General features: G+C 39.6%; 1 protein-coding gene across 5 annotated transcripts in view; it reads right to left on the reverse strand.

Annotated features, from left to right (window-relative positions):
* LOC143287550 (polyamine-transporting ATPase 13A3-like) overlaps positions 1 to 24,273 on the reverse strand; it is a 188,200-nt gene that overhangs the window by 75,487 nt on the left and 88,440 nt on the right. For all 5 annotated transcript variants that reach the window (XM_076595626.1, XM_076595625.1, XM_076595623.1 and 2 more), the window contains exons 14-18: positions 18,646 to 18,707; positions 17,515 to 17,659; positions 13,846 to 13,941; positions 4,691 to 4,750; positions 1,786 to 1,939 (exon numbers count right to left, since the gene is read on the reverse strand). In XM_076595626.1, coding sequence (XP_076451741.1) covers positions 1,786 to 1,939; positions 4,691 to 4,750; positions 13,846 to 13,941; positions 17,515 to 17,659; positions 18,646 to 18,707 — 517 coding nt within the window. The remainder of the gene's footprint in view (positions 1 to 1,785; positions 1,940 to 4,690; positions 4,751 to 13,845; positions 13,942 to 17,514; positions 17,660 to 18,645; positions 18,708 to 24,273) is intronic.

A 24,273-nucleotide genomic window follows, 5' to 3' on the forward strand; every position in this document is an offset into this window, starting at 1 on the left:
TTAAAAAAAAGAGAAAAAAAGACAAGAAAAAAAAAAGAAAAGAAAAGAAAAAATATAGTTATAGAAAGCAAGTTAAGTGCTTTTAGTGAAGGAAAATAAATGAGGATACTGCATCTGGGCTATTTTCCAAATAATTTTGCTTGTAGATTACTGTTCAGGCAAATTTAAGTGAAGAATATGATCTTTAAGCAACAAAAAGTATATCACCATCATCTGCACAAAACTAATGTCTGCTCAGACAGATGAGATTGACCAGTCGTTGAATGCTGATGTCAGTTTTGTCACTGTTGCTGTCATAATCTTCATGTTCAAATGACTCATAAGACAAGAGATCCATCTTTATCATTATACCTGTCCATGATTATTTGCACAGCCTGTAAGGTTGTGTAAATCCACTGACTGAGATCACTGTCTTTGCTAGACAAAGTTTTGATGCCTTTTTTGCATATGATCCAAACTCTCTTTCCATGCTTGCTTCATGTGGTCCATTCAGAGTATGTTTATATTCACTGAACAAAACTCTGATGAAGGAAAAATCAGAACAGATACAGGACGTCAGTTGACATCTTACAGGCATTGAAAGAGTAACAAGAGAGGCAAGGCCTTCAAGACTCACTTGTGAAGCACTTAAAAAAAAATCCAAGCTTTTTTTTTTTAAGTATAATTTCAAAATGTAAAGATGTAAAGATGATGAGAAAGATCAGTTTAAAGCAAATTAAGTCCCCTCGCATTAATTACAGAGCAATTTCCCTTTTCTACTATCTGCACCAAAACGTTTGCAAAATAAATAAAACTTCCATGCTCAGCAAAAGAAGTTCCTGTTTGAACAAAAAATGATAATAATGACTGCTCTTGTTGTTGGGTCGAATATTTGATCAAAGTGCCAAGTTTAGAGAATACAAAAAATATAAATATAACAGTAAATGCATTTTGCATATAATTAGGCTTCTTTTTTTTTTTTTGCCCATCCCAGAGGTGCAATATTGTTTTAAACAAGATGATTGGAAAGAACTGAATTTTTCCTATTTTTATGCCTAATTTGGTGTCAACTGACAAAGTATTTGCAGAGAAAATGTCAATGTTAAAGTTTACCAAGGACACACGGACACACAGACACACACACACGCACACACAGACAACCGAACACCGGGTTAAAACATACTCACTTTGTTTACACAAGTAAGTCAAAAATTATACAACATCAGGATCTGAAATTATTAAATGTTTTTAAACTGCACAATAATATGGTTTGAAACCACATCAAAATATGGTTTGAAATTACACCATTTGGTCTGAAATTATATACATTATCAAAGATTTGAAATTATGCAATGATATGATTTGAAATTTCTGTATGGTTTGAACTTAAAGGACAGTTTATCATCATAAAATTTGGTTTGAAACCATAAAATCTGTTATGAAATTATATAATAACATGGTTTGAAATTAAATAATGATGTTGTTTCAACTATGTAATTGCGTTATTTACCAGTTTTTCAATTAAACTTAAAAATTTTTTTTATCCAAAATGAAAATGTCCAGGAACACACACATCTTTATGAAAACATATAGCAAAATAAATCATCTGATGTTCAAACAATTTCTTATAATTCATCTACCAATGAGAGTATTTCTTAAATTAACTATCCAAAGTAAGTTATATTTAGCTAATGTTAGAATTACAAAATGTTTTCAAAAATAATTCTTCAGCTTGTGCATAAGCACACACACACACACACAGAAACCACATCACAAATGCAGATCACCAACAGCAAGAGAACTCACAAGTTTCAGGGTTACACAGGGAAGCAATTTTTTCCGGTGCCCCCTTGCAGTAGATCTCCATGTGGTCTTCGCCGATGGTGCGAGTGATGACACTCATACGCTGCACAGCTGATGAGAAGGTGAACTGCCGGATAATACCCACTTCAAATGGATGCTGCACAATCAATGAACACAATGAGTAGAATTGGAATAGACAATATTTTGGTATATGTGTCAGTCCCTCCATATTTTTTAAAATTTTATCATGTTTAATTTATCTGGTTAAGTCTTTCAGTTGAAATGATGCTGTCCAGCATGGAAAAACTAGCTCCAATGTAATGATTCAGTTTGCATATATATGGGGTTCACTGCAGGAACCCAGAACAGAAAGAGTTGAGCTGTTCTCACTGGCTTATATATCACAAAAATATATAGCTCTGAGACATCTGCACCAATTTCAAGGCTTTCATTATTTCCAAATGGTAAGGGCATATCAATATCATTCATATCAAGTGGTGCTGGGTATTCTGATGTAATTTGTCATGACGAAATAATGAAGTCTATTTGACTTGACAGTTGTCCAGAACATGTACATTTTAATGGAAATAGAGACATTCTCTTCTATCAATTCTCTGTTCAAATATTCTTTTTATTTACTGATCTTCTTAAATCATGTTCATTTTAAATCTTTTTTTCAAGTGTACAACAGGTACAAGAAAATATAAAAGATAATTCTGTCACAGGATAATGCACAGCAAAGAATAAGAACACAACGACAGACATCAAACAACAGGCTCGGAACAATGCATGATGAATAATAGAGAATGGCAGGCAATGAACAGAACAGAGACACAACAATATACAGTCAATTTTTCATTGTGCACCTGATGCACAAACATCCAGCACAACAGAATTCACACCAATATTACCGCAAACATACTGAAGATAATTTCTAACAAATATATAACAGATACATCAAAAGCAGGCTGATTGCTGGATCTTCAAATAATCACAGTGTACAGGATTTCACAGACTAAAAAATCTAAATAAAACAGAACAGCAAAGAAATCTTGTTTGACTCAGAATTTTGTTTGATGAAATATACAACTAGCCACACAAAAGAATACAGAATAAAGCAATAACTATTGCAGCTTACATAACAAATTTCATTTTACATAACAAATTTCATTTTAGACATAAAGTTCAACCTATTAACACAAAAAGCCACAAACACAAAATGTGAAACAAAGTACATGTCAAAACCACAAAAAAAAAGAAAGAAAAAAAGCAAAACTGACAGACATAAGAGAAAAGCAAAAGGTGAACTACTGAAAATTAAAAAAATGCAACTATCAAAAAACATGGGATAATATCATAAAGAAGTGCATCCAGTTAAACACACACACACACACACACAGGCAAGCATACATAACAAAGTGTACCAGCCAAACGCTCAGGTAAAAAACCCCAAAGCACAACCAAAAACAAACAAAACATAAAAATGCCACGAACAAATATTGACAGACACACCACTCAAAAACAATCTGCTATGCTGAATCATTTGTTTCCATGTTTCTTTTAACTCACTCCGGTTGAAAGGCAGTGATCAGGGCCCTACTGTTTACAACTGTTTCAGCTGTAGGGCCCTGATCAGGCCTTGGATAATTTTGAATTTTTGGAGGACACCTAATTTCCATAATGTCATCATGAGCTAAGAATATCTTAACTGACCTTTCCACTCTCTACTGCAACCAAGAAATGCAGTGTGTGTTGCTGTGCTCGCTAGCAGGAAAGTTATTTTTACCAGTGACTGGTTCACGTGAACAGTGCGTACCAGCAATGGGCGGGTGCAATAGCCGAATGGTTAAAGCATTGGACTTTCAATCTCTGAGGGTCCGGGGTTCGAATCTCGGTGACAGTTCCTGGTGGGTAAAAGGTGGAGATTTTTCCGATCTCCCAGGTCAATATATGTGCAGACCTGCTAGTGCCTGAACCTCCTTCGTGTGTACACGCATGCAGAAGATCAAATATGCATGTTAAAGATCCTGTGATCCATGTCAGCATTCAGTGGGTTATGGAAACAATATACCCAGCATGCACACCCCCGAAAATGGATGCCTGCATTGCCGGGTAAATAAAACGGTCATACACATAAAATGTTATATATGTCTGTCTGAGTGTGTTTGTGTACTTGCCTGAAAACTGACTGAATGACATAGGAAACTGATGAGCGCCCAGTGGCAACCGTCAGTCAGCTCTACCCAGGTAGGCAGCCCATTGTGCAAATGACCCCGTGTTTATAAAGCACTTAGATCTTGGTCTCTGACCGAGGATAGGTGCTATATATGTATCCATATAAGTATCCATATTAATCAATCAAGCAACTGTGATTGATCCAGTTTTGTCTCAGTCGCAAGGCAAACAACAGAATTAGAAGAAGAGGCTATATAACCTACTGAATTTAATCTGTTTTGAACTCTTTGTGCCTTTCCTGGATTTGTCTACAAGTCATCAGTGTGAAAATTGTGAACAAAAAATATGGATACTTTCATCATCTCACTGTATGATAGCATAAGAAGGGAAGAAGTTTTATATTTTGTCCCCAACTAAGCAGTTATGTTACTGATCAGTTAGGATGTTTTCAGTTCATAAGTTCTAACATTTGTTTTTTGGTGATTTTATTTCTTACCTATACAAATAGGTTATCTGTCAGGAAAGTCAGGGGAGCTAACTGGCAGTACTAAGTGAGTTAATTTTAACGGACAGTGTGACTTTGGCATTTGACCAAAAAACAAAAAAAACAACAACAAAATCCTGGAGAGAAAAGGTTCCATCACAGCAAACAAAAAACAGAATGAGCATGCAAGAGACAAGCAAGCCAATATAAGCAGACAAGCATGCACGCCATGCAGAAAACCCAGAGTACCTGATCCCACCGCCCAGCCAGGGCATTTTCAAACAACTCGTCTGACGTTAAATCATTCCCCTGCAAATGCCACACACATACACAAAACACAGTCTATATGTCACCAAATGATCTGTAGAAAGTCACAATCATTAATCAAATTATCACACACATTAAAATACTTTTTATTCCTGAAAAAATATAAACATTTGCATCTGGCATTCCAAAATCATATAAAACAGGGACATGCTGGTTTTCATTGACATTGTTTAATCTTTTATTCTTTTATGCGTTACAAAAATATTATATACACATGGACACTTATGATACAGTAACAGCATTACTTAGTTTTTTGTAGATCATTTTAGATCACTTACTGTCTGTAGGTGGATAGGTGTTTTTGTTTGGTGGGGTTTTTTTTTCTTGGTTTTGTTTTGTTTTTTGTTTTCTTTCTTTCTTTCTCTTTTTGCAGACCTGTGATGAGTGTGATAAAATTAGCTCTAAAATCTGTCAATTTTTTCTCCCCAAACTGAGCATGCTTTGCCAGTTCTGATGCCTGCATATCTGTATGAGTGTCAGACAAAACCCCTTCCTACAGAAGCAGCAGTCAAGTAAATGGAAAAAAATAGTCATTCAGTATGCTCATTTTCAGAGATACTATCTGGACAATCACTCAACACAGATATATTTCCTCTGTCTCTCTCTCTGCCTTCCTCCCCCTCTTTCATTCAATAGCATTCAGATTATGGTATATCCATTATTTAAAAAATCTTTTCAACTATCTGCTTTATTACTGTTTCTATTATCAATATTATAATAAAACAGCTTAATGTTGTAGTGACTGTGTGTCTTGGTATCATTATTATTAAGTTGTTATGATTCAGCTTGCAGGCTCAAAGTACACGCTCCACTCAATTAATTGGTGTTTTACTCAACTTCAGTTTTATTGTTAATGTCACCATCTTATTTGTCATGATCTGAAGAACACTCCGGTATCTTTGTCTTCAACTTTTGGCCATGGGCAACAGAAATACCTGCAAATTCTGCAGAGTAAATACTTTCACAAGAAAGCCTGGTACCTTTGAACACAAATAACTATTCCAGTGGACCACTGACTTGTGAATATGTCAGTGGATGTAGCGCTGAAATGCTGTTCTTGTTTCATGTGTGTTTCGCTGTCAGTATGCATTTTGAGATAACATGGTTATTCCTTGTTATCAGGGGATGTGCTTCATAATGTGTACACACTGTGAAATAATGTGTGATTATAACTTTGACAGTGGGTTAACCTCTTGACTGCGCTGTTGACGTACAGCATACGTCATGAAATGTCGCTCACCAATGCTGTATTGACGTGCGCCGTACGTCATGTTACAATGTTCTATGTTTTGAGTCACGCATTGCAGAAAATACAGTCTGTTAACCATTAAATTAGCTCCCCTCAGAGCTCTTTGTCTCCTGAGTTCCATTAGCTAAAATTATTCATCTTCTTGTCATATTTATGGCGAAGGTTTTGCAAGTTTGTACGAAGTTCAAGTTGTATTTGCAAAGCCATGGCTGAGCGCAGACAAACCCCAACACTTGCACTAGTACTGGAAGAACTCCTTCACGATGCAAATACTAGAGATGAAAATTATGGACTGAATGAGAACTGCGTGAAGTTGATGCCGAAGACGCCCATTTTGACATGCAGGGGGGTGGAAGGTGAGGGTTGCTTGATGAAAATGAACACAGACAAGCTCAGCTGATTCAAGATGCAGGTGGGTGTTCACGAGGTTTGTCAGTTTATTATTTGCTTTCTGTTTGTTGTAACAATGAATATAACTGCATTGTGTGTGTTTTGAATGTGTTAGGTGTGGTAAATAGCTTCGTCAGTCACTGATCAGTGTGTGTGTGAGAGAGAGAGTCACGTGTCTACCATGTGTGACCAACACTTCGCGAAGGGGTGCGGCTTGCTGGCTGGCTCATTGTTGATGACAGCGTGTCGCTCGCCTGGAGCTTTCTGTGAATTCATTCCCGAGTGTGGATTGCTTTGTTGTTGTTGTTGTGTGTGTGTGTGTGTGTGAGTGGGGGAGGGGCCAGGGGGGTAGGGGTGGGAGGAGATGTTTACAAAACTGAAATCAGAGAATGATATACAGAATTGTATGCCTAAATTACTTTGTAAATTTCAACACTTGTAGAAGTGTGTGTGTGTGTGTGTGTGTGTGTGTGTGTGTGTGTGTGTGTGTATGTTGTCATTTTGTTTTGTGTGTTGGGGGTTTGGTGGGTGGGTGGGTAGGTGTGTGTGTTTGTATTTCAGCTTCTGAAAATAATCAGAAATAAAATGGTACTATTTCATAACCTTTTTATATGTAAAAAAGCCCAAACAAACAAAGAAAAAACCCCAACAAACTTAGTCTTTTATGCAATGTGTTTCAGGTATGCAGCATGGTGATGATCATGATGTTCGCCCTGGACCATCTGGAGTTGACAACTTGCCACAAACCTGCAGCTGAAGACCAGCAGCAGCAAGACCAAAGGGCAGTAAATAAGCCTCCAGCAATTCTGGATTACAACAAAAACATGGTTGCCATGGACCATCATGACCAACAACTGCAGCAACAACTGTTTCCGCAAGTACCACACACAGCTTTTTTACTGGTGATAGATGCTGGTTGAGAACACCCTTTTCATTCTTTGTGTGGACTATGTTCGAGACTTATGGACCTGGACACTGTTGCACAGCCTTTGACAGTGTGTGTGGTTGATCACAACAGTCACAAGAAAGACTGGTTGATAACCTGGTTGATGTTGTAGCACCTACATGATGGAATGGCAGTCCCAATTTTTTTTAATGCATTTTATGGAATTTTTGTGTCAGATTGACTCATTATTTGAACATGTGAGTATTAAAAACTAAATTTTGGTTCATTTTCCTTTCATTTGATATATACTTTTATGCACTTATCTTCAGTACTTTTTGAAATATAAGCAAATTAAAATCATTGGCGTGTTTTTCTGAAAATTTTCTCAGCATAGGCGATAGCAAAACGTACTAGCAGTGAAGGGGTTAATTTCCTCTGTGCATGGCATATGTTGATCTATTTCAGAACAGGTTGTGTACTGTGTCATAGTGTGCTGGATGTTGGAGACAAAGTAGTTTTCAGACTGGGTCAAACAATCAAATATCTTGAAGTAAATACTGGAAATATTGTGGTAGGTTAAGTGCTAGGTAAAACAGGTAAATTTACATGAAACAACAGACTGGTATAACTTGGAGTATATCCATCAAACATACACACAGAGAAAGAACTAATGAAATTTGACCAAACAAACCAACAGGCCTAGCTTGTCAACAGTTTGGCATGAAACAGCATATGACTCCAAAAGAGCTGTCAAGAACGAGAGCACTGCACCGCTGTGGTTTGGGTTTTTTTTTGTTTTGTTTTTGTTTTTCTGTCGGTCCAGCATTTGAACTGGCACTCTTTTTTTCCCCTTGCAATGAAGGATATATTTGTCAAGAAAAGAAAATCATGTAATCAAATTCCACATTAAGGTGATCAAAGTCACAAAAATACATAATTGGAATCTCAAAAATACATTATCAGTTTCCATCAAAAACCAGTGAAGCAATACACAGTAGAAACTACTTCAAGAAGCATATATAACACTGACAATCACTTCACAGTTGCTAAATTATTCATTAATAGTAAGGGATTTTGAAATTTTGCATACCCCCCTTCCCAATACACACACACACACAAACACATCAATTTTCATCATTTTTGTATCACAACGAGGATATTTTTTTTAGTAAAGGGGGAGGGGGAGGGGGGGGGGGGGTAAGGCAAGCTTGAGCAACCAATGTTTTCTGTGATTTTTAGGTGTGGCTGGCTGATGACTGAATGTCATTTGAATACCCCTTTGTGCATACCAAAACCTTCTGTCTGAAACCAGTAAAGTCTTGAAGTCGTCTTCTTCTGTTAGTCATGTGCAGATTAGAAAGAAGTTGAATGTATGCAATGATTCTATCAATAACTGTGTCAACTATGTCAATATGTGTTGCCATAAAGCCCTTCTCTGAAGCTCCAGTTTCAACAAAGCAAATGAACTACAAGTTACCTGAACAAAACAATCACTGATTTCTACAAACATAAAAATCAATATATACAGAAAACAAAAGAATAAGCACTACTGAAAAACTGTTTCTGAAAAGCATGATTAAAAGCAACACCCACTGTCTATTTCACATGTTCCAATCAGAAAAATATCAACGCATATCAGCAGAAACTGTACACAAAAAAACATGTAGGTACAACTCTAAGAGAAAAAGAAGCTAGATTTGATGCTAAACTCTTGAAAACATTTCCAGAAAGGCGTACATTACCAGTACACTGTTTCCCACAGCCACCACATCCAAAGAAAGTGACCCAGCAGCAGTGCAATGTTTTCTCTTGATATGTGACCTTACAGAAACTAAACACTCATAGTGCCCTACAGACTTCTGGTGCCTGGAATCCAGTGAAAATGGCTGTGTATGGAGAATTCTGTGTGAGCACAACATTAACTTCATGCAGTTTTTTCCCATGATTATCGATCACCAGTGATCGATGGAGAATTTTCGGAAATTATCATACATAAGAACACCTGTTTGTGAATAAAAGCAATTGTTCACTAAAATACACTTAGACGGACGCATTTATCATGAAAAGTATCATTTTAAAGAATTATTGTCCTGAATCTACGTGAAAGGAGAAGAACGCTATATGCTTTCGCTTCCGACACCATCTTTAATTTTGACATTTGACCCAGCATTTGCTCGCCAATTTTCCCTGCAATATGACTTCAAACGACTCTTCCTCAGAAAACTAAGCCTTTGATAGCTCCAATGAAGAGACCTGGGAGCTACAAGATGCCGTGTCTGACACTGAAACAAAAAAAGACCCTATCTTCATTTGTCGATTCCAGACCATAGCAGACAGTGCCATGCATGAGTGTTTCGTTTTCTTCATTCAATCTCAGTTAACTAAAAATATCACCGTTGTGATACAAAAATGATGAAAACTGGTCACTGGGAATTATTTGTCGGCTTATTTTTTATATGTCTCATTGATCATTTGACAGTCAACAATATATCAACATGTAATTCTGCTTCAACACATGCTGGATCTAGCAGACTGACCCAGTTTCTGCTTGCAGACGAGCAAGTGCTTTGCTATCAGAATTCAAGGCAAGCTGGAACTGTATTGATGCTGCACTGGTTATAACCATGTGTGTCCATGATTTATGTATTTTTCACATGAGAGTGTGTGTGTGCGTCAGTACATGCATGTGTGTGCGTGTGTGTGTGTTTGTGCTTTTTCCCCCTTGAATACAAGCTTGTGCTTGAAAGACAGTGTGTCAAGTTTGTGAGTGTGTGTGTGGCATGTGGCGTGTGTGTGTGTGTGTGTGCGTGTGTGTGTGTGAGTGACATGGTAATGCCAATGGCTAATATATATATATATATATATATGTGTGTGTGTGTTTTTAAGTAATGTATTGTATTTGTTGATTAACTGATAACTTTTGTCCACCCCACCCATAATTTCATCGTCTTTGACTAGTTGTGGCTGTGTAACACTGATTTTTCTAAACTTCCCCAGAACTTTTGATACATGATAAACAAAGCTGGATCTATCTGCTGTATGAGTTGCTGACAGAAATAAAACAGTCCATTGACTGTCATGTGAAAAATGCATGGATCATGGACACACACGATTATAACCAGCACAGCATCAATACAATTCATACAACTGCTCAGTTTGTCTTGTCTGCAAGCAGAAACTGGGTCAGTCTGCGAGATCCAGCATGTTTTGTGTCCAAGCAGTATCATATGTTCATATGTTATTGACTGTCAAATGATCAATAAGAGATACATAAAATATAAGCAGGCAAATAATTTCCAGTGACCAGTTTTGATCATTTGTGTGTGTGTGAGTGACATGGTAATGCCAATGGCTAATATATATATATATATATATGTGTGTGTGTGTTTTTAAGTAATGTATTGTATTTGTTGATTAACTGATAACTTTTGTCCACCCCACCCATAATTTCATCGTCTTTGACTAGTTGTGGCTGTGTAACACTGATTTTTCTAAACTTCCCCAGAACTTTTGATACATGATAAACAAAGCTGGATCTATCTGCTGTATGAGTTGCTGACAGAAATAAAACAGTCCATTGACTGTCATGTGAAAAATGCATGGATCATGGACACACACGATTATAACCAGCACAGCATCAATACAATTCATACAACTGCTCAGTTTGTCTTGTCTGCAAGCAGAAACTGGGTCAGTCTGCGAGATCCAGCATGTTTTGTGTCCAAGCAGTATCATATGTTCATATGTTATTGACTGTCAAATGATCAATAAGAGATACATAAAATATAAGCAGGCAAATAATTTCCAGTGACCAGTTTTGATCATTTGTGTGTCAAACGGTAATATCTTTAGTTTACTGAGATCAAATGATGAAAATGAAACACTCACGCATAGCATCGTCTGCTATGGTCTGGAATCGACGAAGAGAGATAGGGTCTTCGTCTGTACCACTGTCAGACATGGCATCCTGTAGCTCCCAGATCTCTTCGTCGGAGCTTTTGAAGGCTTGGTTTTCCAAAAAAGAGTCGTTTGAAGTCATATTGCAGGAAAAATTGGTGAGCACTTGCTGGGTCAAATGTCAATTTCAAGATGGCATCGGAATTGAAAGCATGTGGCGATCTTTTGCTTTTGTGTAGACTAAGGACAATATTCTTTTCAAAATAATGCTTTTTTTTTTCATGATAAAAGCATCTGCTTAGGTTCATTTTAGTGAAAGATTGCTTTTATTAACAAAAAGGTGTTTTTATGTATGATGATTTCCGAAAATTCTCCCTCGTTAACTGGTGATCGAAAATCAAAGGAAAAACTGTATGGACTTAAGGTAATGCCACTGAAATGGCATAAAATACAGGGCAGAAAAAATCAAACAGAAAGAAAAAAAACCTGTTTTTCCTTTTTAATCCTTTCACCACCAAGGTAGAGCACCCACGTTGCAGAAATGCGACCACACAGCTGTCCAAGTTCTAAACAGAACCGCACACTTAGCCGACAGCGAGCTCGACCGCTGTGCCCGCCTAACCCTCCTCTGACCCTTCTTTGTCTTATTTTAAAACGCGGTCAATTTCCCACGACTTTTGGGCGGGCTTGTGAGCATACATGAGATTCTGTGGCATTAAAGTTTGTACTGTCAGAGAATTCAGACATTTCTCTTTCTGGTGGTGGTATACCTTTCTCCATAGGAACCAGTCTTTTAATATCGCAGCATTTATTTGTGAGAACTGTTTGCTGGCAACTGTGACTGGCAGTGGTGTATTTTTCACAGCAGAAATTCGGGAGTAGGGTTTCCTTCACCTGCTCTTCTCTCTCATTTTCTTTCTTTCCTTCCATATTTCGTTCTGTTTTCTTCCCTCTCTTTTTCTTGCTTACTCTTTGTTTTTCTTAGTTCACCATTCTCTCTCTTACACCCTTTTCTCTCTTTTTTTGCACTTTTTCATTCAGTATTCATTCATTCATTCTCTGTCTCTCTCTCACCAGAGGACCAGAATCTGTCATCCTTTCTGTTTGTCTTTCTTATTTCTTTCATTCTTCTTTCTGTTTTTTTCAACACGTGCTGTCCACTTATATCCTGCTCTCTCTCTCTCATCACTCATTCTTCGCACCGCATCTCTCGTCTTGCATTTATTCATTTTACTCTCTCTCTTTGTCTGAATTAAAGAAATCATTCTCTCTCTCTCTTTGTCTGAATTAAAGAAATCATTCTCTCTCTCTCTCTGTGTGGATTATTAAATAAATCGTTCTCTCTATCTCTATCTGAATTAAGGAAATCATTCTCTCTCTCTCTCTCTCTCTCTCTTTGGATTATTAAATAAATCGTTCTATCTCTTTATCTGAATTAAAGAAATCGTTCTCTCTCTCTCTCCCCATCCCTGTGTCACTCTACTCTCACCACCTTTTTCTCTTATCTCTCTCTTTGCCTCCTCTCATCGTTCTCGCTCCTCCTCTAGTCACCCCTCTCTCTTTACCTTGCCTCTCTATTCTCTTATCCACACCTCTCTCTTTCTCTCCCCCCCCTCTCTCTCTGTGTCTCACTCACTCTCTCTCCACCCCACCCCCCTTCTTTATATTCTCTTATCCTCATCTCTCTTTGCCTCATTCACTCTCTCTCCACCCCCCCTCTCTCTCTTTCTATTCTCTTATCCTCATCTCTTTGCCTCATTCACTCTCTCTCTGCCCCCCTCCCCCAACCCCCCTCTCTTTCTATTCTCGTATCCTCATCTCTCTATCTCACTCACACTTTCTGTCACCATCCCTCCCCCGTCTCTATTTTCTTTTCTTCATCTCACTTTGTCTCTGACTTTCCGTCAGGGCAAGCTAGCCCATCCAGCTTGCTGGGGGTGAAGAGTGAAAAGTAGTAACCTGCTTGTAGCTCCACACTTGACCACGTTAACTGTTAGGCAATTTATGAAGTGGACAATTGTTTAGGACTTTTTGATAATGTGTCAGTCCTTTCTTCTGACAGAATAATCTGTTTAGTGATTACTGCCAATGACTGAATGGTGATGACCACCACTTTCACAAACCAGTCAACAGACACTGATTTTTTTTCTTCAAAATACTAAAGCTGCCATCCTGATATGTATTGTGACTGTTATTCGCTTCCATGTGTGTGATTGACTGAATCAGTGTGTGTCAGTGGAGTACTTGCACAAGCTACAATAGTTGAATCCTTTGACACGCTACAGCTTCTCCCAGACTTTCCAATGGTCAACACAGGTTAGTGAGCAGCATGCCATTGTATTATACTGTGCTCAGAATGCGTTTTACGTGTTGTGCTAACTCTGTGAAATTAGATTTTGTGTGTTCAAAATGTGTCAGAATGCATGTGTTAACAAAATAAAGTTATTTATAAACCTAACTGCTCTTTATTTTCCATGGTAGGATAGGCCATATTTTGTTCACATCACAGGGGAATCCCAAACTATTCAAAGATGCCATTTTTTCTGTATTTCTGGCACTAGGGACTGTTTCACTCTAAACTGACTGGCAGTGAAAGGGTTAAATGAAAGTGTTTGCCCTCCACATGCAAGATGACATAGTGAAGACAGAAACTACCTCTTCCCCAAGGAAAGTGTCGCGGGAATACGGTCGCACCACGGTGGGCATGATGGTGTCATACTTGCTGGTATCCTGTCCTGGTTCTTCCAGGTGCTGAGGTTCAAACACAGCCATCATCAACATCATCATCATCATCAATAAGGAGTATCGTTGTAAACATCACTGTTAACTATCATTTTGTATCAACACTTGTCATCATGGACAATGATAACGATTTTCGCTACTGTCATTAATATCAACAATATATCATTTATATTGTATACCAGTATCAAAATTATTGTGAATGATAATGATTATCTTTGTCATCATCAGGATTACCTTTGTCATCATCACAAAATAAAATCATTAAGTGTCAACACTGCCATTGTTGTGAACAATAACATAATCACTGTCTTCATTTCTATTAACAATCATTCAGTTTCAACACTTTCCATCATGAAGAATGATTACGATCATCACTATCATCACTCTTACTAACCATCATTGTCATTTCATCAACAACAGCAAAGTAAACAATGGATAATCATGACCATTTTAACACAGACAACTATTATTCCTCTTACTATTGATAATAATAATAATAATGAAGCGCTGTTCCCTCACAGAGAGCTCCACAGCACTTCACAAATTAAATGTATCATTAACAAGAATGAAACAACAAATTTTCAGGAAAATTCAAATAACAAAAAATGATTCATAGTGCTCCACAAATACACCACGCCACTGCAACCATTTCTTCCAGCAAAAGTCATACAGAGACTCAGTTGCCGCCCTCCTTGGTTTGGAGACTAAGAGAAGGAGGTCAGAGGAGGGTCACCCCCTCAGAAAGATCCTCTGACACAGAGGCCAACCGAGGAGCCAAAGGCTTCAATATTTGTGCGGGCAGTTTTAACCGCACAGCAGCCATGTGTGCAGGTGGAGCATCTGAGGACTGGAATGAGGGATCCCCAAATGAAGCTGTCTCAGCAGGTGTGGTTTGGCTTTGAGTTCCAGAGGTGGAATGTGTGTCAGAAACTGGAGGTCCAGGTACCAGAGCTGAGCCAGCCATTCTGGCCCAATGAGAATCAGCTGTGGGCATTCCTATCTGGCTTTCCAGATCACCTTGGACAGCACTGGAAAAGGAGGAAATGCTTTGGTGATCAGGTTGCTCTAGTCTGGACACAGAGCATCCACTGCCCACACTTCTGGGTCTGTGACCAGTGAGACATAAGTGGGAAGTATCTTGTTTGTGGCAAACAGGTCAACTATCTGCCCAAACCACCGCTCCCACACCCCTTGAAGGGTGTCCTTGTCCAGGGTCCATTCTGTGTGGATGACACTCTTGGACCTGCTGAGTACGTTCCTGCTATGTGTCTCGCTGAAAGTGCAATGCCCTTGCTGTGGCACCAATAGAGGAGAGCTTCAGTCCGCAGGGAGAGGTCCACAGAGTGCCCGGGGATATTGACATATGGTCGGGTGAAGAAGGATATGGAAGTAAGCATCCTTCAGGTCGACAGAAGTAGCCCGATCACCCTGCTGAATGATCTCTCGAATCTGCGCCTGCATGTCCATCTTGAATTTGACCTTGGGGAGGAATTTGTTGAGGGAGGGCAAGTCCAGGATTGGTCTCCACCCTCCAGAGACCTTTGGAATCACAAACAGGCAGCCGTAAAAACTGGGACCAGATCCCAGAGTTGCATTATCGCCCCTATGAGGAGTAGGTACGATATCTCCTCTACGACACTCTCCTGTTCCGCTGAGCTAGGCATGTGAGGAGGAGTGGGTCTTAGAAGGGGGCAGTCCTCCGCCCACGGCAGCATATATCCCGACTCTAGCACTGATACAATCCATTCAATGAGTCCCAGTGCTTGCCACTGTTGTGCATGCCAGGAAAGCCTTCCTACTTGTAGGGGCTCGATGAGTGGCGGTGCTGCATCGGGGCCTAGTCATTGGGGTGCTGCCTTCTGGCTTTACTTTAGGTACAGCTGGTTGTCATGGTTGGACATGAAGTGCCTTTGGCTTCTGGTGTTGATGTTGAGAACACCTCCTCATCTTAGGCTGAGTGGAATTTAGAGGACCCTGGGGGCAGGCCTCATAACCATTATACACCAAACCCACCCAATAGCGGCTTGCAGTGTAACACCTGAACCTGCCCGGTACTGCCGGCTAAACACATGCTTACTATGGGTGCAGCCATTGTTATTTACATAAACGAGACTCTCACGAGATTCACAGCCTCATTTTCGGCACTTCCTGCCATGCATTTTGTGCTTTTCAGAGTCCAATTTGCTTGAATTTTGACGAAGTTGTGAAATTTTAAAGTTGCAAGACAAGTTTGATGACTGCCAAGAGCTTTAGCGTAATCTGAACGACGATTCTGAAGATGACTTTGAACCGTTTTAATGATTTTTGCATGAGAATCTTGTAAAAATCGACTCAACTGAGTGACCTAGATATCAATTATCAACTGACCAAGTTTTGCAGACAATGAGAGTGAAGCTGGTCACTTGAGTGTGAATCGATCACTGGACCTCTGAAATCATGAATCAAACGTCGGACCTCCGAAATCGATACTGTCAGTGAGCTCGTCTTGGTTTCATGATATTTATTGGCATTCTGCAGGATCTTCCTGATCGTGCTAGTTCAATGGATTGTATTACTGATTTGGTACAGTTTTGCCAAAGTTTTGAAGTTTCAAAGTTGCAAGATATGGGAGGGAGAAACCTGGCGAAGTTGGAGGGAGGTCCAGTCTAAATTTGTTGTCAGTCCCGCTAGAAGACCGGCAGGCCGACTGCTTAGAACCACCAGATACGTGCATGCCTCCCCCAGCAGGGGAGACTGGCCGGACGGTGAGAAAGCCTGCATAGCAGATAACCACTCACCCAGAATCCCCTCCCATGGAGAGACTGGGATGTCTTGGACTCGGGTGGGCAAAGAGGAGGTCCCCCCCCCCCAGGCCAGGACTTTCTCCCCCACTAAGGGAGGTGGAGGAGGGGGCTCAGTATTGGGGGAAGGAGGGGATATAGCACTGGAGCCCCTGAGGGCCGTCTCAGCGTGGGGACCAGGGTAGCGGCCAGGCACGGCATCCCCTTGAGAGTGAGTGCCCCATCCTGTGTCTAAGAGAGGATTTGCCACTCCCCATTAATCCTCCCTCCCGCTGGGACATCTCAGGAGATGACGCTCGTACCCATTTCCCAACTATCCCCTTCACGACCAGTTTAGTGGCACAGGTGTCCCCTCTGGAGTTGACGTCCAAAGACGCGTCACCACAAGCCCCTATCGGGGAAAACCATGAGCTCTGGGCCTGGGAGAGTCTTTTGCCAAATCTCGATCCCAGCATCATATCCGAGGCCCAAAAGAGAAAGAATAGAGTGACTGATAGTCAGAAAAATGGTCGATTCCAGGGGGCAGAGTCGAATCAAGTACAGAGCAGGTACAGAGATAATAATATCAAGCCACATACAGCAAAAAATGGCCAAATGAACATGCTCAGTAGCCAAAAAAGTATAAGACGAGAAAGCTTAAACCTGACAAGATGGCGTCAACAACCTTGGTCAAAGGCTATTTGGACTGCGAAAAAAAAAAAAAAAAAAAAAAGTTTAAAAAGGACCAGAATCATTACCCAACACCACCCACCTCCAAGAAGAAAAAAATACATACAAAAAAAACAACAACAGTTTCACGAACCCATTTGATGGCATTGAACATGATGAGATCGAGAGGGTCACCACTCAACTCTCCATCGATGATGGTCAGGGAGTGACAGGTGGCCAAACACACCAGCAAAGGGCTTCGTGCCAGTTTGGATGGGTCATGCTGCACCTCATGGAAACTGCCACCAAAAACAAAGTTAGTCATTCCTTAACACCTGTTGAACTTGTTGGAGAGGGATGGGGGGTTTCAAGATAACTAACTGCAACATGTCTGAACTTTATTAAGTATGCAATGAAATCTATTTTTGGAAAATTCTCAACTTCACACATCCAACTTTTGTTAAAAATCCAGAGAATAGTGATGACCAACCACACAACATACAAAAACATCAAGTTTACTTCCAGCTGGTTTTAAAAAAGAACAAAAAAAACCCCTAAAATTTGTTTGCTGATAAAATCTACAAACAAATACTTAAAAGACTTCTACAGATGCATAGATATACATAAAATAACAGATAAATGAATAAATGTATACTGTATGTATGCTAGTATATTTTACAATTAAAACATCATTCAGCAAGCCCATTTCAGTTTCAGTTTCTCAAAAGGGTGTCACTGCATTAGGACAAATTCATATATGCTACACCACATACTGACACACACTTACAGCAGCATAATTAAATGTGCTTGTCAGGCTTTGAGTGCATGCATACACACACACACACACACACACACACACACACACACACACACACACACACATATATGTATCTGTGTATATATCAAAGTGGATTTCTACTACAGAATGTTGCCAGAGGACAACACTTTTGTTGCCAAGTGGGGTTTTTTCCATGCTGCAAACAGGACCTTAGTTTATTGTCTCATCTGAATGATTGGATGCTCAGGTTGATTTTCCAGTCAAACTTGGGAGAATGAGTGAGAGCAGGAATGAAACCCAGACCCTCAATGACACTGTATTGGCAGATAAGTATCTTAACCATTCTGACACTGTGTGCTTTCTTGCAGTTATAAAAATTGTTCCTCTGGAGGACCACGATAGAAGCTGATTGCCATTTTGAGTAATCAAATTCTCTCTCTCTCTCTCTCTCTCTCTCTCTCTCTCTCTCACACACACACACACACACATGTGCACATACAAACTCACTGTTTGTTCTCCACTGGTACAACTCCCCACATGTCCAGGCCATCCTCAGTTAACGTCCCTGTCTGCAAACATCCACACTCCACATCATCACAACTGTAGGCAGAGGCACCAATTTACATACCTTTGCACTGAAGTGCATCTGTCATCATCCCCTGTTAATCACTTGGAAATCTCAAAGACGCGCTTCAAAATGGGTTCTGGTTACATTTTTGAAGAAACCTGAAACATTTCAGTGATCTGGTTTCATCTCTTCTTGCCCCCCCACCCCCACCCCCCATGGCGCCCCTCTCTCTGTGTGTCTCTGACCAGACATATGCTGTGTGGATGTTGTCTTAAATGCTCCTATCAACATGGCCAAATTGGAAAGGCGATGGACTTCTGATTTAGTGTTCACCAGTGAACAGGGTTCGAGGCCTCATTTTCGCATGGCATTACATCCTTGGGAAAGGTGTTTTACTCTGATTTTCGGATGGGGAGAGATAAGAATGGAGAAGAAGGAGAGGACTGGACCCTGCCTTTCTAGGAACGAGTTTCAGACACGGTGGATATGAACTCACTGCCCTAATTCAGTAAAGAGCGATGGGACTTACCTCTTGACTGCGTTGTTGATGTACGGCATACCTCATGAATTGTCGCTCACCACTGCTGGGTTGTCGTACGACATACATCATGATACAACGTTCTTAGTTTATGGCCTCAAATTGCAGAAAACACAGTCTGCTAACCATTAAATTAGCTCCCTTGAGAACTCTTTCTCTCCGGAGTACCATAAGCTAAAAATATTCAGCTCATTATGATATTTGTGGTGAAAGTTTTGCAAGTTTGTATGAAGCTCAACTTGTGTTTGTAAAACCATGGCTGAACGCAGACAAACCCCAACACTTGAACAACTATTGGAAGAAATCTTTCAAGACGCAAATAGTAAAGATGAAGATTTTGGACTGAATGAGATTGAACTGCGTGAAGATGATGCCGATGACCACAATTCTGACATGGAGGGAGCTGGGAAGGGGGTTGCACGACGAAACTGATGATGAAGCTCAGCTGATTCAAGATGCAGGTGGGTGTTCACGAGGTTTGTCAGTTTATTATATGTTTCTCTTTGTTGTAACAATGAATATAACTGCATTGTTTTGAATGTGTTAGACGTTGTAAGTAGCTTCATCAGTCACTGAGCAGTGTGTGTGTGTGAGAGAGACAGTCATTGTGTACTTTGTGTGACTGACACTACGCGAGGAGGAGTGGCTCGCTGGCTGGCTCATTGTTGACGTCAGTGTATGTGTTGGTTGCCCTTTCTGTGTATGGTATTTGTTCCCGAGTGTGTATTGGGTGGTTGTTGTTGTTGTTGTTCTTGTTGTTGTTTGTTTGTTTGTTTGTTTGTGTGTGTGTGTGTGTGTGTGTGTGTGCCCGGGTGTGTATTAGTTTGTTGTTGTTGTTGTTGTTGTGTGTGAGAGAGTGAGAGAGAGAGAGAGTGAGCGAGAGAGAGAGAGAGAGAGAGAGAGAGAGATATGGAGGAAGGGGGAGGATGAGATGATGTTTGCAAAACTGAAATCAGAGAATGATATACAGAATTGTATGCCTAAATTACTTTGTAAATGCAATACCTGCGGAAAAGTGTGTGTGTGTGTGTGTGTGTGTGTGTGTGTGTGTGTGTGTGTGTGTGTGTGTGTGTGTGTGTGTGTGGTCATTTTGTTTTGCATGAGAAAGAGAAAATGAAGGGCGTGCCATGAGCCAGTTTCAGTGTGTGTGTTTGGGGTGTGGGGGGTGGGGGGATAGGTGTGTGTGTGTGTGTGTGTGTGTGTGTGTGTGTGTGTGTGTGTGTGTGTGTGTGTGTGTGTGTGTGTGTGTGTGTGTACTTCAGCTTCTGAAAACCATCAGAAATAAAATGGTACAATTTCATAATCTTCATATAAGTAAAAATAACAAAAAAACCCAACAAACTCAGTCTCTCATGCACTGTATTTCAGGTATGCAGCATGGTGATGAACATGATGTTCATCCTGGACCCTCTGGAGTTGACAACTTGCCACAAACATGCAGCTGAACACCAGCATCAACAAGACCAAAGGGCAGTAAACGAGCGTCCAGCAATTCTGGATTACAACAAAAACATGGGTGCCATGGACCATCATGACCAACAGCTGCAGCCCTATGATGCCACAAGGAAAACCCTGAAGTAATACAAATAGTTGTGTGTGCATTTTCTACAAATTGCCATGCTGAATGCACACATCCTCTACAAAAACAGCAGGCAACAGCAGTACATTCCTGGACTTCCAGAAGGATGTAATTAGTGCCATGATTTTTGGTGACCACAACCCAGACACTGCTGAAGATGACCACACTGTTTGTCTGTGTGGACAACACTTCACTTATGTTATCCCACCTATCCCACAGAAGGCCCGGCTACAAAGAAAGTGCAGAGTCTGCTGGAAGGAAAGGCAAAGAAAAGATGTGAGGACCTACTGCCCAGACTGCCTCAGCAAACCAGCACTGTGTCTTGAAGACTGTTTCCGCAAGTACCACATGCAGCGATTTCACTAGCAATAGATGCTGAGTGAGTACACCCTTTTCATTCTTTGTATGGACTGTGTTGGACTCTTGTGGACCTGGACACTGTTGCACAGCCTTGGACAGTCTGTGTGGTTGATCAAAACAGTCACAAGAAAGACTGGGTCATAATCTTGTTGATGTTGTAGCACCAACATAGTGGAATGACAGTCCTGATGTGTTTGTTTTTTTATTGCATTTTATGGAATTTTTATGTCAGATTGACTCTTTATTTGAACCTGTGAGTGTTAAAAACAAAATTTTGGTTCATTTTCCTTTCATTTGATATATACTTTTATGCACTTAACTTCAGTACTTTTTGAAATATAAGCAAATTAAGATCATTGGCACGTTTTTCTTGTTTTTCTGAAAAAATTCTCAGCACAGGCTATAGCAAAACGTACTAGCAGTGAAGGGGTTCAATGTTTACCTCATCACTTGCACAGAATTTCCTGATGGTAAAAGCTCTTGCAACTTCTCTTTTAGAGTAGACCTACTTTTCGTTGTAACTGCTTTTTATCTTTTTAAAGGTAAACATTTCCTGATATTGCCAAACATGGGTAAAGATAATATACTGATCCTCCTCACTATTCCAGGATGGAGCTGGCTGGGGGGAGAGGGGAGGTGGAAAGAGAGAAAATTTCCTGAACAAGACTCTGCTGAATACTGGTTAATTTTTTACTGAAATACCTACAGGAATTGCTCATCTGTATTTTTTCTGGCCAGGAATCTTGTGGAGATGAGGCCATTCAATTGATTGTTCAATAACGTATCACTGTGGTTGTTTTCGTTTTTGTTTTTTTTCTTAACCCTTTTGCTGCCAGGAAAAAAATATTTCAGTGAAATCTATTTGCCAGGGATTTTTTTCCCCAAAAAACGGGTATAAAGTTTCAAAAAGTTCTGTACTCTTTGTTACTGGAGAAAGACCCATAAAAGTATATATTTTCTGAAAGGTAAATGAATGAAGAATACAAAACACATGATGTTTTCCCATTTTATATATTTTCAGTGACATGCTGTTGTCTTGAAATCAGTGTTTTGTTTTTTGTCACATTTTCAACTTGTTCATTACAAAAATTAGGCAATTTGCACTAAAATATCATATTTTCTGGACAAATGGATATCTGCACACACAAAATCATACAAGAACAACCACAATAAGAAAAAATTTAAAAAGAGACAATGCATTTTTTTTAAAAAGAGACAATGCATTGTGACTTCTCCAAGTGATAATATGGATGTAAGGCCACACCCCCTGTCTCCACTCCCCTCCTTTTCACCCCTCTCACACGGTCACTTTATCCGGTTCTCATCAGACTGCGTTGCCTGTGTGCCAAGAAAATCACTCACACTGTGTTCTGCTAATAATTTGGTCACTTTCTGTCGCCTGCTAGAGCTGTACAGCCGGCATCACTTACTGATAGTCGTGTCTTGGCCACTCACTTGATTGCTCCCTTTATTTTCTATCAAATTGTCCTATTAATGTTCATCACTGTCTTATCCTTCGAATTTAGGCTTCAATTCTTTCTGAGCATCAACTAAAGAAAACAATCTTGGCTGATTTAGTTTGCCATGATCGCTTATCTTGAGCATGGCCTTAGTCCGACATTTTGTTGAGCAAGCGAGGAGAGGAGACAGGCAAACACTGTGGCCAGTACCCAACCGAAACATTCAAATAAAGGACTGCCTCATGACGTAGATGTTCGTTTCTACCTATGAATAGAATCTAGAAAGATTCCCCAGCTGAAGCTACCAGAATTTTTGTCAACGAACTGAATGCAAACCAGGGAAAAATCAGAATATTTCATGACGAGTTATCTCGTCATTGTGGCAGCGAAGCGTACAATTGCGCTGACAAGTTACCTCGTCATATAGGCAGCCTAGGGGTTAATTACCCCGTGCAAAGATTCAGAGCTGACATCTTGGCCTTCTTCTCTAAGCCAAAACATCTCTTTATACGTTGATAATAAATAATGACTGTTTAAAACTATACACTGACTTTCAATTCAAGTATGTCTTGGCTTTTTTCCTTTAGTTTGTTTCTTTGTTGTTGTTTAGTGTTATTGTCTCTTTTTGTAGGGGCAGGGGTAGAAGGAAGGGGGTGTGGTGTTCAGGGAATTGTGGGAAGGAATCTTCCTCTTGATCAACATTATGGTAACAAACAAACAAAAAAAGCGATATCCAAGAAGCATATCAATCCTGTTCTGTGCGACTTCCATGGAGATAGTTCAGCTTTTCCGCTTACGCACCAGCATTACGCATTCCCGATCCAATAAACAAAGCTTGGGCAATATAGCACAGCTGATATTGCCAGGCTTATATATTAATCATTTATCAGGTTGTTATTTGTGGAAATCTTGAGTGATGGTGAGATTTGAGCAAATATAAAAAAATATTTTAAAATGAAATGTATTAATGAAATTTATTTACTATCATTAATTTGTTTGTTTTCTTACTGATTTATCACCAGTCAGTATGATTCGTTCGTTTATCTATTTGTTTCTTGAGATCATCATTTTGGATTTTCCTTTCCATGATAATCACTCCATCCAGACAAATCGATAATAAGATAAATATGCATGTATGAGAAAACAAAAACAAAAGAAAAAAAACAAAAAGACTCACCTAACTTTGTCACATCAAAACTTGAATCAGCACCAGTCATCTGCTGTTCATTAAATTTGCTTTCCAACACTTTTTTTGTGATGAGTAGTATTTTCCAGGAATGCTGCACTGCTTTGCTTCATATTAAATGTGCCAGTATCTAATTTCACTTCCACAAACTGGATGAGTTTCTCCAAAAGTGTTGTTTCTGTGCACCGTTTTGCTGTGTATTGATAAAACATACCCAAAGAATCAGGAGTCTCAAACAAAACCTATAAGCTTGACTGACACTCCTCAGCACTGTCAGTTACCATTATCATACTTCTGTTCATCAAATCAACATGTTCCAATGGGATCAAATAATAACATGTTTATTCTTTTTTTTTTCTCTTTTGAGACCAAATCATTCTGTAGCCTCTTAATTTGTAAAAAATTCATAATGTAAACAGTTATTTTTGATATTGTTCTAAAAGA

The sequence above is a fragment of the Babylonia areolata genome, chromosome 11 (assembly GCF_041734735.1).
Source record: "Babylonia areolata isolate BAREFJ2019XMU chromosome 11, ASM4173473v1, whole genome shotgun sequence".
NCBI classification, from domain to species: domain Eukaryota; kingdom Metazoa; phylum Mollusca; class Gastropoda; order Neogastropoda; family Buccinidae; genus Babylonia; species Babylonia areolata.